Source organism: Ciconia boyciana, chromosome 1 (assembly GCF_034638445.1).
Source record: "Ciconia boyciana chromosome 1, ASM3463844v1, whole genome shotgun sequence".
NCBI classification, from domain to species: Eukaryota; Metazoa; Chordata; class Aves; order Ciconiiformes; family Ciconiidae; genus Ciconia; species Ciconia boyciana.
Window position 1 is genome coordinate 195,297,271 of NC_132934.1, and position 14,385 is coordinate 195,311,655.

At 37.7% G+C, this 14,385-nt stretch overlaps 1 protein-coding gene across 4 annotated transcripts in view; it reads right to left on the bottom strand.

Annotated features, from left to right (window-relative positions):
- Positions 1 to 23: 23 nt before the first annotated feature.
- Positions 24 to 14,385, bottom strand: part of BRCA2 (BRCA2 DNA repair associated) — a 42,892-nt gene continuing 28,530 nt past the window's right edge. For 2 of the 4 annotated variants that reach the window (XM_072850384.1, XM_072850383.1), the window contains 11 exons: positions 13,007 to 13,177; positions 12,344 to 12,695; positions 11,475 to 11,630; positions 9,185 to 9,329; positions 5,794 to 5,915; positions 4,521 to 4,722; positions 4,124 to 4,290; positions 3,901 to 4,036; positions 2,972 to 3,228; positions 2,090 to 2,242; positions 24 to 771 (listed from right to left, as the gene is read on the bottom strand). In XM_072850384.1, coding sequence (XP_072706485.1) covers positions 133 to 771; positions 2,090 to 2,242; positions 2,972 to 3,228; positions 3,901 to 4,036; positions 4,124 to 4,290; positions 4,521 to 4,722; positions 5,794 to 5,915; positions 9,185 to 9,329; positions 11,475 to 11,630; positions 12,344 to 12,695; positions 13,007 to 13,177 — 2,500 coding nt within the window. In that variant the 3' untranslated portion in view covers positions 24 to 132. The remainder of the gene's footprint in view (positions 772 to 2,089; positions 2,243 to 2,971; positions 3,229 to 3,900; positions 4,037 to 4,123; positions 4,291 to 4,520; positions 4,723 to 5,793; positions 5,916 to 9,184; positions 9,330 to 11,474; positions 11,631 to 12,343; positions 12,696 to 13,006; positions 13,178 to 14,385) is intronic. The other 2 variants (XM_072850385.1, XM_072850386.1) reach the window with 2 other exon arrangements.

Consider the following 14,385-nt stretch of genomic DNA (forward strand, 5'->3'; position numbering starts at 1 on the left):
ATTATTTTGCAGATGAAATGTAATTTCATGAGTGTTTTTGTAATACCGCTTTATTAAATACAATCAGGATTTAATGTACAAAGTGTATATATTTCAAATTCAAATGATTTTTACAATACTGTACATGTGCATTTAGTAGCATTTTCGGGGTTTTTGTCTCTGTAGCATTCTGCAGGCTGGTAACAAGTCCTCAGGTTCCTTTGTGCATTTCTGAAGAGCCTCAGCTACTTCAGAACTGCTTTTTGATGAGTTATTTGCTTCCCCAGTAGACCTGGAACTATTTTTGGGTGAAAGATCATCAGATAAATTAGCAGCTATTGTACTGCTGTTCTCATTTACATAATCAATCTTCTTTTCTTCTGGTAAATAATTCATGAGCGCTTGTGTATTAATCATTGCAAGTTCTTCATCAGCAACCAGGTCATTCTCAGGAAGATGGACAGTTTCTCTCAATTTTCTACAGGGGGTGACATGACCAATATTCTGATTTGTTTCTTTTGATGACTTGCTATGCTGTAGACCCAAACTTCGTGGAGGCTGAAATGCTTTTTTTAAAGATGGAGGAATGATTGAACAGATTGGTGTCAGTGGTGGAGGGGCAGGTATGCAACTGAGGAAGTCCATCGCTTTTCTCTTCTTGCTGTTTTTGGGATGGTCTTCATTAATCGTAGCAGATGAAGGTGTTTTTGCTGACCCTTCTGTGACAAGTTTCATATTCGGTGTGCTAGTTGACAAAGGGCTTAGATGCTTTACTTCCATTTTAGAAGAGATCTAGTTAAAAAGAGGTAAGTTTTATGTTGAATAGAATGACCTATTTCATTAGCTTCCTCAATTACTTCCACAAAATGGCGGGGGATGGGACAGGACTGATACAAAAATACTATGTCATCATTCATATCCAATTTAACTTTAGTTTGATGTCTTCTGATGATGACTAATATTATTCTTCCAAGTATTAATGCTTGATAAATCACTGTTTACATGTACATTAAGACAGCACATTTACATTCTGTTACTGTTATCTAAGCTAAATGTATGGGAATTTTTCTGTGCCAGATGGTAAGAAATCAAAGCACTTATAAAAAGGAATTAAGTCTTCTACTGCATTGGATATGTCCTCAACAGGTTGTTAAATAAGAAAGAACAAGGAAAAAAAATGAAGAGAAAAGGGATAGAATATAGACCAAAAAACTTGGAGATAACAATACACACAAGATAGACATTACACAGCAAATCATTCAAACACATGCTTAACTTGAGAATACCTTTAATGTCTCATTTGTTGCAACTTGGTTAATATATTTAATAAACAGATATAAACTAAACCTTCAGAATTAAATATTGGCACTGTCTCTGAAATGGAAAAGGATGCCTTATAAGCTTAAATTTAGTCCCCAGAAATTGATCTTACATCAGGGCGTTTCCACCTCCCTCGCAACTAGTGGCAGGAAAAATTTTTGTTCTGACTGCACTTAGTACTCCACATCAGGAACAACTTGCCACCAGCAGCCTTCATGGGAAACTTCAGTACTATTTAACTCAATTTTTGCCAAAACTGCTATAAAATGTAAACATTTACTAGGTGATACCTCTTCCCTTTTAAATCCTGGAAATAATGAACAATATCTAGGAAAAAAAGATCAGGAGGTAAATTCTCTAAGCAAGGGTAGGAACTGCAGAATGCCATGAAAAAAAAATTTACAGATCAAGATTTTTCCTTCCAGTGACATCCATGTCAGATAATCTTCACCATGGGACCAAGGAAGCAATAAATCATCTACAGGGAAAGGATGATTCATTTTACTCATATAAAATTCAGAATATTTAAAGTATGCTGTGAAAACACGGGCCACAAGGGGAGGTTTTCATGTACTGCTTGGAGGAAGAATAGTCTCACAGTTCCTCCTGGGGAATAATCCTAAACCCACACACCGAGAAAGCTTCTCATCAGCTTGCATTGCCCTGAAGAGAACCTATGGAGTGGACTGGGAGGTGAGAGCATTCACCACAGCTATCAGTATAAAACATGCTTATATCCTTACTGTATGTACTGTCACTATAAACACAATATTAATTGCCAGAAGCTTACCAAACTTTTATCCTCTGCATAAAGACCTGAGTTGCAGGGAGGAGAGAGGTATTCCAAGCCACATCTTTTAGTTAAACTGGGTGGAAGTGAGAGATTTCTGTGCAGCAAATTCATCAATTTACTTTCTGCATCAGAGCAAAAGGAGGCCACATTCTATAAAGGAGAACAGATTACAATGCAGAATAGTTGTTTTTCCAATTGTTTAAGTACTATATGCTCACAAACAAAGTATTTAGGACTTTGTTTTCTCATCATAATCCCACTAGAAGTTTATTTTATATCAAACCAACAACTTAGAATACTGCTGCACTTCCCATGGAGGGAAGTATCATACCTTTCTTTTATTGTTAACAAGAAAAAAAATCCTTTTGTGTTTAAACTTATTTTTCAGTAAGAATTGAGAATGCATGAGCAAGATATGCTATTTAGGCACAGCTAGAAAGTTGAAATAATAAATATATAAATGAAATCAACAATCTGATACTGAATATGTTCAACTGAGCAAGACAGTAAATTTCAACTTTTAAGAGGCTAGAGCCAAACTGTCCATGACAACAGATTCCCTGTTGACAGGTACAATATTTTTTGCTACCCAGAGAAGATTCTGTGGCACATCCTAAAGACAGTGTTGGCTGAACTGAATAATAATAATTAAAAAATTTAAAAAATAAAAAAACTTCAAAAGACATCAATAGGTGATACGGAGAGTCCTCCAGGAAAAGTGCATTAACACCTTACTCCATCTCCCAGAACACTGTCTCAAATTCAACATTATGTACATTACTTGTTTAAAGATTTATTAGTAGTAATGGACTTTTTGGTGAAGAATGTAACAAAGCAGTAACTAAAGTTAATCATTAAACTAAAAATCTACAGATTTACCTCTATCATACTTCTCAGTTCATTAACCTTCTCTTGAAGATAGCTTTCCTTTGGACTGGCTGAGAATACAGAAAGATCTCCAGCCAATAGCATAGGAATTTCTGATCTGAACTGAGACTGCCACTGAAGGTTGCTTGCGGAAATGAATGAACAGCGGACAACTATATCTTCAATAGCAAATTGTCTAAGATCTGTGCAGATCTTTACTGCCACCAAATTATAGCTTTCATCAGATAAGTACACCATAGTAGTGAAACCTAAAAACAAGGAAAAAGTCTGAATTAAACCTTAAACCTTTAACTAAAGGTTGATTACAGCAATTTGTATCTATTAAAAAAAAAAAAGACACACACATCTTGAAAGAGAATTGGTAAATATAACATGGCAGCCTATCTGCATGCTAACAGATGTTTGATGCTTCATTCAGATTCTACACTATCTTCCTACTGATTATAGAAAACAACTCAAAGTCTGTGTTCCAGTGCTTAAAAAGTAATACTCCTATGGTGCGTTTCCTTTTTATTCAGCAGATTATCCACCTGTCCCTACCCATGAGCTCCGGTGCCTGGGTTCTACTCATTCCCTGACACTGTACAACAAATGAGGGAGCTCACATACATGCATGATGCTACTTCTGCAGATGCTGAACACAGATGTGAGAACTTACATCCACCATTTATGGAAACAACTAAAGAAAAGCTTCTCTTGAGCTTAGATCCTCCCTTACTGAATTCTTCCTCAGCTAATAAGCAAAGACAGTTTTTCTTCAGAAAAACAGAATTATCTGCCAGCATATCATGGTGATGGCCTATATTAAAAGGTTTTCACAGGCCTGAGATGAAGGTACACCACCAAGATAATTTTGACTTTTGAAATAAAAAATTTAGTGCTTATTCAATGGGAGGACATGAATGTGGCCCACAACATACCTGTTCTGCTAACAGAAACTACAACTCCAACTAAATCAACTTCAGCACACAGTGGCTGAAAAGAAGGATCTGACAGACTGGTGAATTTTAGAGCTTTTCTTGGAAAGAAAATCTGTACCAGCATCTCCTGCGATACCTGAAGAAACACAAAATTTTTAAGTTTTTACTTATATAGACTGTGATACATTTTAATGATACATCTTTAGGCAGTTAAAGCACTTACTGAGAGTTGTAGATACTGCGTTTTCTTTGTTGCTATTAACTGTATGTTAGTTGAGTCTGATCTTCCTTTGGACTGTGATGTTGACAGCTGGTAGATTCTGTACCGATTGCCTTCCTTTAACAGTGAACAAACATCTAGCAGTGGACGCCAGATACTCAGTATCACTCCTAACAATATCAGATTAAGATATATTAGTTGTGCAATACTAATTTGAAGGCTTTTAAACAATATAAATCCACAAGACTCCCACCCAAAAGCCCTAAACCAAAACTCAAATAAAACTGGAAATATTAACATGAAAGCTAGAATACTGTTGGGAAACTCTTCAAATCTACCTGCTATGTTGGCCAGTTACCATGTTTAGATAAAAGTTATTTATAATTTTCCAAGTACTAACCTTTATGTTTTTCTTGCTTTCTGTAGTCTACCACACATAATTTCCACACAGTAGACACATCTCTTTTGGAACAACCATTTTCTTCCTGTACTGCTGACTCTAAAGCCTTCTTGAATTCTTCTTGTATCTGAGTTTGCTTTTTATCATTCATCAACTGCCTGTGAGCATTCAAAGCTTTTAATTGGTCTTCACTGAGGTATCCCTGTAACCAAGAGAAAATGTATTCAGTATCTTTTTTATTAATTACAAAAACCCATCAAGATTTTTAGATAGCCTCTTTCTTAAGTGTTTGTCCGTTACAAGCAATTTATTGTTCAACTGATACACTACTAGGACTTGAAATGAGGTATGTTAACACATGGGAGTAACCAGTCTTGACTGGTACTCAGCTAGTACTCCATTGTCTAAGTATTACATTACACACTGTTCTTATGTGATAATTAGTGAGAAGCCTGCTTAAGAATGCATAACTAAGGTGAATATTTAATATAACAGGCACGCTTGCCTGTTTTGTAAGAAAAAAAGAAATATTAGGAAAAAAATCTGTAAGAAGAGTTGCAGCTCTCAGCAGGCTGCTATCTCTGAGCTGACAGTGATTTATACTAAAATGCATCAGGAGTGTTACCTTTCTGACCAAGCCTTCAAGATCCAGATGCCTTTACATGTAGCACCACAGATATGCATAATATTTTATCAAATAAAGTCACAGATCATATGACTGTATGACAGTCAAGGATCCTGACTTGCAAAAGGCAAGGCATGCATTCAATTTTTAACAACTAGCAGGGACTAATCACCTGCATCTTTATTAATAAAGGTATAAACACTTTAAAATTGTGATTGAACTGGAACAGGGAGTGAAGAAAGCAACGACAATATAATCATTCAAACACTTCAATGAACAGCGTGCAAGAATAAGTGTGTGAAACTCAAAACTTAGGAGATGCATTTAGTTTTCATATATGCAAGACAAAAAGTAATAAAATCAGAAGTAACATTAACTTCTAATTGTGCTATATCCTGGATTTTTATATCAAGAGAAAATAACTTACTCTGTTTTGCAATCCAAGACATTATTTACCTATTTTAACAAGCCCTCATTAAAATATTTTCAAAATTTTTAATCTTAATTTACTTTACAAGCATACTGTAGAAAATCTCAAAAGGTGGCAAAAATATATAGTTATTTAACTGTTTTATTTTAGCAGGAGCTAGCAAATTGTAAATCATTCCACAAGCATTTCAAAAGTAGCCCAGTAGGATCTACAGTTACCTCCATATAGTCAGGATCAGATGCATTCTGAATTGCTTCATAAAGTTCTGCACCATCTTGCAAATTATGGATTTGCTGTCTTGTGACTATGCGTGATCTCGGTGTTCTTCTGCTAGTTCTCTCTGGTGGAAAAAAAAGCCATTATGTTGAGTACAGCAATACACTTAAAAGTGAAGGAAAAATAATTATGTAAGAAGCATGGTAGTACTTAGGCCTTGCTAGAATGAAAACACAAAATACTTCTATATAGGAACTGATACGTGTGTGTGTATGTGTGTATATATATATGGAAAATACAAGCAGATAAAAAAATCTCATTCATTTAAATACAGCATAGATTAGAATATTATGCAAACTTTGTGGAAGCCAGTATCAGTGTCTGCACTTAGGAGAGGGTAGGAGACTTGACAGGCTGCCATGAAACTTCATTGATACTTGACTATATTTTCTGTATGTCTGTCACTTCCTCTTCCTCTCATACAGCAGAAAAGCAGAAAAGTATCAAAGATACCAAGATCTGGGACAACAGGTGACCACAGTCCTGCACATGAAGCCTCCTTAGGATACCAGCTAAAAGCCAAGTTAACTTCCTTACATTAAACTGTTACCCTCTTCTTAGGCAAGTCATTTTGCTGCTAGCATTTTGATGAATTTCTTCAGCGTAGCAGACTCCTGTATAGACAAGTTTACCACTCAAACATAAAACAACACAATGAGGTGACCGATGTGTGGAAGTTCGTATCAGTGAAGTTAAGAATTATAAAACAATCTCTGATTTCAACTAAGAATTCAGTGGTGGGTTTTTTTGTTTGTTTGGGTTTTTATGGTATGGTTTTATTTGCCTTTTCCTTGTTCATGAGGGACTCCAGCTTCTGAGAAAGGGAGAGGCTATTTGGGTTGTAGATATGACCCTGTGAAATTTGAACCACACACGCTACTGTTAGTGATGGAATCCTATCTGTTCCTGGAAGAAAACTCCAAACCCCAAACCAAAACCAACAAAAACTCCTCCCAAAAACCAGACCAGAGTATCAAGGCAGCTGGAATCTATAATCAGTGTGGCAAGAATCCTAACACCCTTCCTCATTCCAGTTTAGCTGAGTGAAACCTAAGGGGAAGCAAACACATTTCTGGTGCAGCACTGAGCTTCACGAAGCTGTAGCAATCAGGAGCCAGTTGCGGCACTTACTACTGCTAGAAATCACTGGCAGAGGTGTGCAGTCTCATTCCATTACAGAATCAGAAAATGGTTGAAGTTGGAAGGGACCTCTGGAGGTCATCTTGGCCAACCCTCCTGCTCAAGCAGGGTCACCTACAGCAAGGTGCCCAAGACCATGTCCAGTGAGCTTTTGAATATCTCCAGGGATGGAGATTTCGCAGCCTCTCTGGGCAACACTGTCAGTCACCCTCACAGTGAAAAAGGGTTTCCTGATGTCCAGAGGGAACCTCCTGTGTTTCAGTTTGTGCTCATTGCCTCTGGTCTTGTCACTGGGCACTACTGAGAAGAGCCTGGCTCCCTCTTCTTTGCACCGTCCCTTCAGGTATTTATGTACATTGATCAGATCTCCCTGAGCCTTCTCTTTTCCAGGCTGAACAGTCCTAGCTCTCTCAGCATTTCCTCCTATGTCAGATGCTCCAATCCCTTAAGCATCTTCATGGCTCTTCATTGGACTCTCTCCAGTGTGTCCATGTCTCTCTTGTACTGGGGAGCCCAGAATTGGACACAGTACTCCACGTGTGGCCTTACCAATGCTAAACAGAGGGGGGAAGGATCACCTCCCTAGACCTGCTGGCAACACTCCTCAACTTCTTGTCCACCAGGACCCCCAGGACCTTTTCTGCCAAGCTGCTTTGCAGCTGGGCGGCCCCCAGCACATACTGGTTGCATGGGGCTGTTCGTCCCCAGGTACAAGATTTGCACTTCCCTTTGTTGAACTTCACAAGGTTCTTGTCAGCCCGTTTCTCCAGTGTGTCGAGGTCCCTCTGGATGGCACCACAACCCTCTAGTGTATCAGTCACTCCTAATTTTATATCACTAGCAAACCTGCTGAAAGTACACTCTGCCCCATTGTCCAGATCACTAATGAAGATGTTAAAACAGGACTGGACACAGTGTTGATCCCTGGCGTACACCACGAGTTACTGGCCTCCAGCTAGACTTTGTGCCACTGATCACCACCCTCTGGGCCCAACTGTTCAGCCAGTTTTCAATCCACCTGACTGTATGCTCATCCAGCCCATGTTTAATCAGCTTCTCTATGAGGATCTTAAGGGAGACAGTGTCAAAAGCCTTACTGAAGTCAAGGTAGACAATACCCACTGCTCTCCCCTCATCTACCGAAGCCAGTAGTTTCATCACAGAAGATTGTCAGATTAGTCAAACATGACTTCCCCTTGGTGAATCCCTGTTGACTACTCCCAATCATCTTTTTGTCCTTCATGTGCCTGGAAATGGTTTCCAGGATTAGTTGTTCCATCACCTTTTCAGGGATCAAGGTAAGGCCGACTGGTCTGTAGTTAGTTCTCTGGGTCCTCCTTCCTGTCCTTTTTGAAGGCAGGAGAGACATTTGCTTTCCTCCAGTCTTCAGGCACCTCTACTGATCACCGTGATCATTCGAAGAGGATCAAGAGTGGCCTCACAAAGACATCAGCCAGCTCCTTCAGCACTTGTGGGTGCCTCCCATCACCAACCATGGACTTATGTAAGTCCGGTTTACATAAGTATTCTCTCACTTGACCCTCTTCCACCAAGGGTATGTTTTCTTTGCTCCAGACTTTCCCCTGGTCTCCAGGGCCTGGGATTGCTGAAAGCTGGTATTGCTAGCTAAGGCTGAGGTGAAAAAGGTGCTCAGTAACTCAGCCTTCTCCACGTCCTGTGTCACCAGGGTCCCTGTCCCATTTAGCGGCTCCACTGACCTCAGTATCTCCACAATCCCACAATGTTTGTGAGGAAAGATGCCCAGTGCTCAGTTTTGGTGTTCAGGTCTACTGAGATATATCCTAAGCCTACTTCTGGGTGAAATTTTACAGTGTCAGATCTTTGAAGAGAATGGAATTACCAGTTCTACAATTTTGTAGCACTTCCCTTAGCATTATCTCAATGGTAATTTTTTAGTAGCCTGGCTAACAACACATTCAGGAAGAGTTTCCTAGATAGCTGCAAAGCCAAGCAAATAAGTATGTAACTGTTTTGTTCTGAAAGGTCTTGATACACAGGAAGTAAAAACCTAAAACAATACAACATAAAAACAACAACAACAAAGAAAACCCAACACCCTATCTCTGTTTCTCTATCACCAGAGAAGTTTTTGCCAGTTTCTTTAAACTCTTCTGTAAACGCCAAAAAAGTTTTTGTGTTGTATTACATGTTCTGAAACAATGAAAGCTTTACCTTCATGCTTTTCATATTCTGCTTGGATTTTTGCAAACAGAGCTTCCATTTTCTTTTGTTGATCCTCTGCATACTTGGCAGCTTCCCTCTCTTCAGCTCGGCTGTTACGAAACACATATGAACCAGCTGACGTCTTTTCCATCCACTGAAATAAAAAGATTCAAACAAAAACCAGACTTTTTTTAATTTTTAACCTCATCTAGTTTCCTTCTAATACTCACTGCTAAGCAAAAATGCTTTAAAAAATGAACAGGCAGTAGATCATAAGTTCTTTTAGTATAATAGATAAGAGGCAAAAACCAACAGCATTGGTTGGTAAATCTTCAGTTTAAAGATATAGACAGAATGGAGCAGTAGTCAAAACTGCATGATTTAACAGCTGAAGAAACCATAGCTTATAGTAATAGGTATCAATGATGTAATTTAGAAGATAGCTGGATCCCACTGGTAGATACATTAAGATACAAATCAAACTCAATGCTTAAAAATACATTTTTTAAAATGCATTCTACCCAGTTTGTCTTTCCACATCAACTGTACTGTCTGTTTTAACATGCTAGATTAGATGCTGTAAAAGAACTATGATGTTGCTCTGCAAATACTCAAACTTTTTCTGCCGGAAATAGTTCTATAGAACTACAGCCTTGTCCACAACCCTGTCAGAACTGGCTTGCCTGATGTCTTAAGTGCCTGGTTTGAAGAGATAGGTGGGCCAAAGAGGTCACTGCTGCTGAAAGTGGTCCCTTCCCTTCCTCTTTGCTGCACAATCTCATCTTCTCCCTTGCACTGGCTCTAGCACACATCTGACCTCATCAGACCACATCAGTTTGTTAATTCAATAGAAGCACTTTGTTGGTTTTTAGTTTTTTTGCTTTTTAAAAAATTATTATTATTATTAGTTAGTTACTTACTCCTGGTTTAGTGAATTAAATTAGCAAAGCAACAGGATGAGATGAGATCCAGGTCTAGCATAGAGAAGTGGCAAGAGAGTATAGTGAGAGCAGGATGAGGAAGGGTTGAAGGATTGATCCTTATGAGGAAGTGAATTGCTGAAATAGGCTCTGCCTGCCTCATTAACTGCACGCCATGTATTTCCTGCGCTATTCACAGTTTAACACCTTTAGTTGTGATTCCTACACTCCTTGACTCTTGAGGTAAAAAGGAGACAGACAGCCCAAGTCTTCCTATTGTTTTGGTAGGTTTGAACAAAAGTCTCAGTGGTTTTTTTTTTTTTATTTTTTTTTTTTTAAATCTACATCAGCACATCAGTCTCTTGATATAGTGAGATACAAAGCACTACGTTCCTCCCCAGCCTGGAAGCCATTTACTGTGATGTGGTTACAGATTACAGTCCCCTTTCTGGGACCTAAATAAATGTTAGTTCTATCAGGGAGTTCACATAGTAAGTGCTGCAATTTCCTCCATTAAAGTAATGATCTAAATATCAAAGTAATGATCCAAACCAAATATTGCTATTACCTTTGCAGAATTCATTCTACATCAACCAACAATTATACAACACTTCAGAAAGAAAGCAATGAAAAAAAAATCCCCTGTATGTACATGCCAAGTGTAACATACTCTGAGAAAAGTTAACAAAAACTGAAAGTTGTATCCTGGCTAAACTGTTAACATTAAGAGGATTGATTACTAACAAAAATATTGTTTCTTTTTGTAGTTGGTGGTGTTATAAAAGCAAGTAGTTACAGTGAAGTCTGACCATATTTAAAATGTCTGGATATCAAGTGGTATTGAAAGCATCTTCATTCTATTTTACACCATAATCACATTGTATTTTCAGTCATATTTTAAAACAATAGACCTTAGACAATATAGGCAGCTACTGTAAGAAAAAGCAATCTTACTAATGGTTATAAATATTTAACTTCTTTGCAGGGATATGTATGTTAATAATAGAAAAAACTGGGTTTCACTTCTACTTGGAGTTGAAACTTGCAATGTTTTTTTCTCCTTTAAAACAAGCACTGTGCTTTTTAGATTACAGAACTCAAATTCAATTATTTCTGGCTTTTTGAAGCTGAAAGCAAAGCCAACCAGAAGATACTGAGCACAAACTGAAATTCTTCTTATAGCAGGGTACTCCAGTTCTGAAATATTAAATACATGCGCACTGCAAGAACCACTCCTGTTCATTTTACACATAATGGTACCTTTTCTTAAGTTTTTTAGCTGTCTATATTATATCTGATTTGAGGAATGATATAGCAATTAACTAATACAATTTAGATCTCATAGAACCTCTTAGATTCATAAAATACTTATACCATACCTGAATAGGATAAGTTCTTTGAATAACTATATCAATACACCCCACTGCACCACCCTCACTGTAAAGCGATGACAAAGGCAAAGGAAAAGGTCTGGGATCCCGATGAAATCCTAGTTTTGCATGCCATCGTGCAAGTCGAGTGCTGTTCGCTGAAATCTGAATAAATTAAATGTTGAATGATAAACTGTCACTGGTAGGTCAAAAAGATATCCAACTTACATCTAGAGGAAAGATTATTTTCATACTGACCTCAGTAAGAATATCTCATTTTTGCACCCAAATACATTAATTTCATTTACAAATAATTAAAATGTAATTTCACAGTTTCTTTTCACATTGAAGAATGTATTTTAAACAGAAACTAAAAATTTGATGAGTTAAAATTCTCTAGGAAATGAGCATCTATGAGACAAGCCATTGCTTTATACCAGAGGAGCAAAATTTTTATGCTGAAACTTCACCCAGCACTTTAATCATCCTCAAACAAGTCAAGGCCCTCCCCCCCCAACCCCTCCTCTCACAACCTGTCCCCCCTACCCCTCATTCTTCCTCCAACTTCCATATTGTCTGGGATGGATAAATACTTTTTCTAACTTGGTGCTTAACCAAAGTAAGGAGCTGTAACTGACAAAACACACAGCAAAACTTGGCAAAATTTTGTATTATAAACTTCTCTTCCAACCCCATTGAATAGTGTCAGCTACTTTGCATCATGTCTTACAAATCTGGTTATCAAACCTCGTCAAAACTTTGTCTGTTTATAAAGCCCTGACAAAACTTTTTCTGTTTACCAAAGGTGGCTTAAGTAAATAGCATCTATCACATCTCTCCGTCACATCCAATCAAGCTGAACTAATATTTTGTTTTACCTTTAACATAAGGGAATCTGGAGCTTCCAGTGGCGTACATCCATTTTGAAAGCCAACAAGTTCTGCTCCGTGCACTATGATCTTCTGACCAACAGTCAGCCTTCTTCTATGTAAGAAAGCTTTGAGAGGTGGATCCAGAAGAGCTCTAATCCCATACCAGCCATCAGTAACTTCAATTATTGCTGCTGCTTTTTTACTTTCCATGTTCTTATTGCTACTGCTAGGAGATACAACTGTGTTTAGCGATATGATTTTAGAAACACACAGTACAAGTGTTTTACCTGCCGCATCATCTCTCTCCGTTATTTTTTTGATTGCTGATCGTTTACTTTTATCAACTTCCAAATCATACCTACAAAAAAGAATTAATGATGCTTTGTTAAAGCAAACAAAATCCATCACATTGTTTTTCCTTAAAAACTATTGTACCAAACTATTGCTTAATCAATCTACCTGATTAAGTACCACTGTAGCAAAGCAAATGTTATCTAAATTTTTGCAAATAACATGCACTACATTTTTAATACTGATATGCATAAGTTTAACAATATAAGCATTCTGATAAATAGTAAATGCAAGGTAGAGGTGCTTATTTTGTAACATTATGAACTAGAAAGCACACTATCACAAATTACAACTCCAAATACATTGCTATACACGTACCTATATTTCAACTGCAACAGCACTGTTTCTGGTGTCAAACATCTGTTAGCAAATTCATGTGGAAAAGACACTTCCATGGCTGCCAACTTCCATACAATCCACCTATAGTGATTGTAAACCCAGGCCTCTGTTATTAGCTTGGGATCCACACCAGGAGTGTCACAGAGGGCTCTGCAGATAAATTGTTAATAAATTAACCTAAAATCCACTGTAAGTTTTTACTTGCCTATTTTTCCCTAGCATTGTATTCAGTGTATGTACATAGGCAACATTAACAAAGGAATTTTTATTACAGTGAAAACAGGAAGGTTACATTCCATAACCTGATCTGGTTATTGTCTGAATACTGAAGTTTTGTCTTCATATGCTTTGGCAGCATGCACGTGCATACATGCATGCATTCTTGAAATGGAGACTTTTGACCCTAGCAGCAGCTCCAGGGGCATGCTCTGTCTGCTTCATGCAGTTATGCACATAGCATAGAGGGACAGAGGTGTGCTCTATTCCCTTTCAGCCCTAGAATTTCCCCTGCTTGCTTGATGAGCTCATTACAATCCATCCCTTTCTACTTCAGTTTCTAGAGTTGTGGTTTGGGTGTTTTGTTTTTGTTTCTTTTTTTTTACGCATGCATGTGGACAACACATTTCAAGAGACTTTCAGTTATTACTGAAGAACTTTCTTCTCTCTGTTGAGTGACTGCTCAAATGGACTTTCATTCTGTGTCGAGTCCAAACTGTACCACCATGACCTGCATGAGTTGAGATGGAAACACTATTTTTTACAGCTCGCTCAATCACTAGAAAGGCCACTTCATTAAAGGAGAAAAAAAGAATTAGGCCAGAGATTCAAATAGCTGAGCCATTAGACTGATTAGAACACAAGTTAAGTCCTATCAAAAAGTCAATTTCCAACTTGTTAGAAAGCCTCAAGAAGATTTTAAGGAACTGTATTGCAGTTGGGTGAGGAAAATAAACAATTTAAAAGCCAAAGTCATATACAGGAAGATAAGGAGCAAGCATGACCATGTAATTAATTATGACTACATTAGAAGAAAGCAAAGCAATCTCAAACTTTAGGAGATACTCTGTAATCTTTTGTGAAGGACAGTGCAATTCAGGAGCTAAAGACAGAATTCAGTTCAAGATTAAGATCCTAAATACAGATGACTAAATGAAGGCAAATATATTCTAGTTGATGGAGATCTAGTTAATATGCTTAAAGGGAGAAAAAGACTGATTCAGCTGACCGACCAGTAGGTGTTTATTATCAACCATATGTTTTAACATGTAACAAATCCAGAAAAGATAGAAGAACTGAAGGCAACCTCTTGTGGAACAATCTCTACAAATTGCTCGAGAGTACATCTGTATTCACGGTCA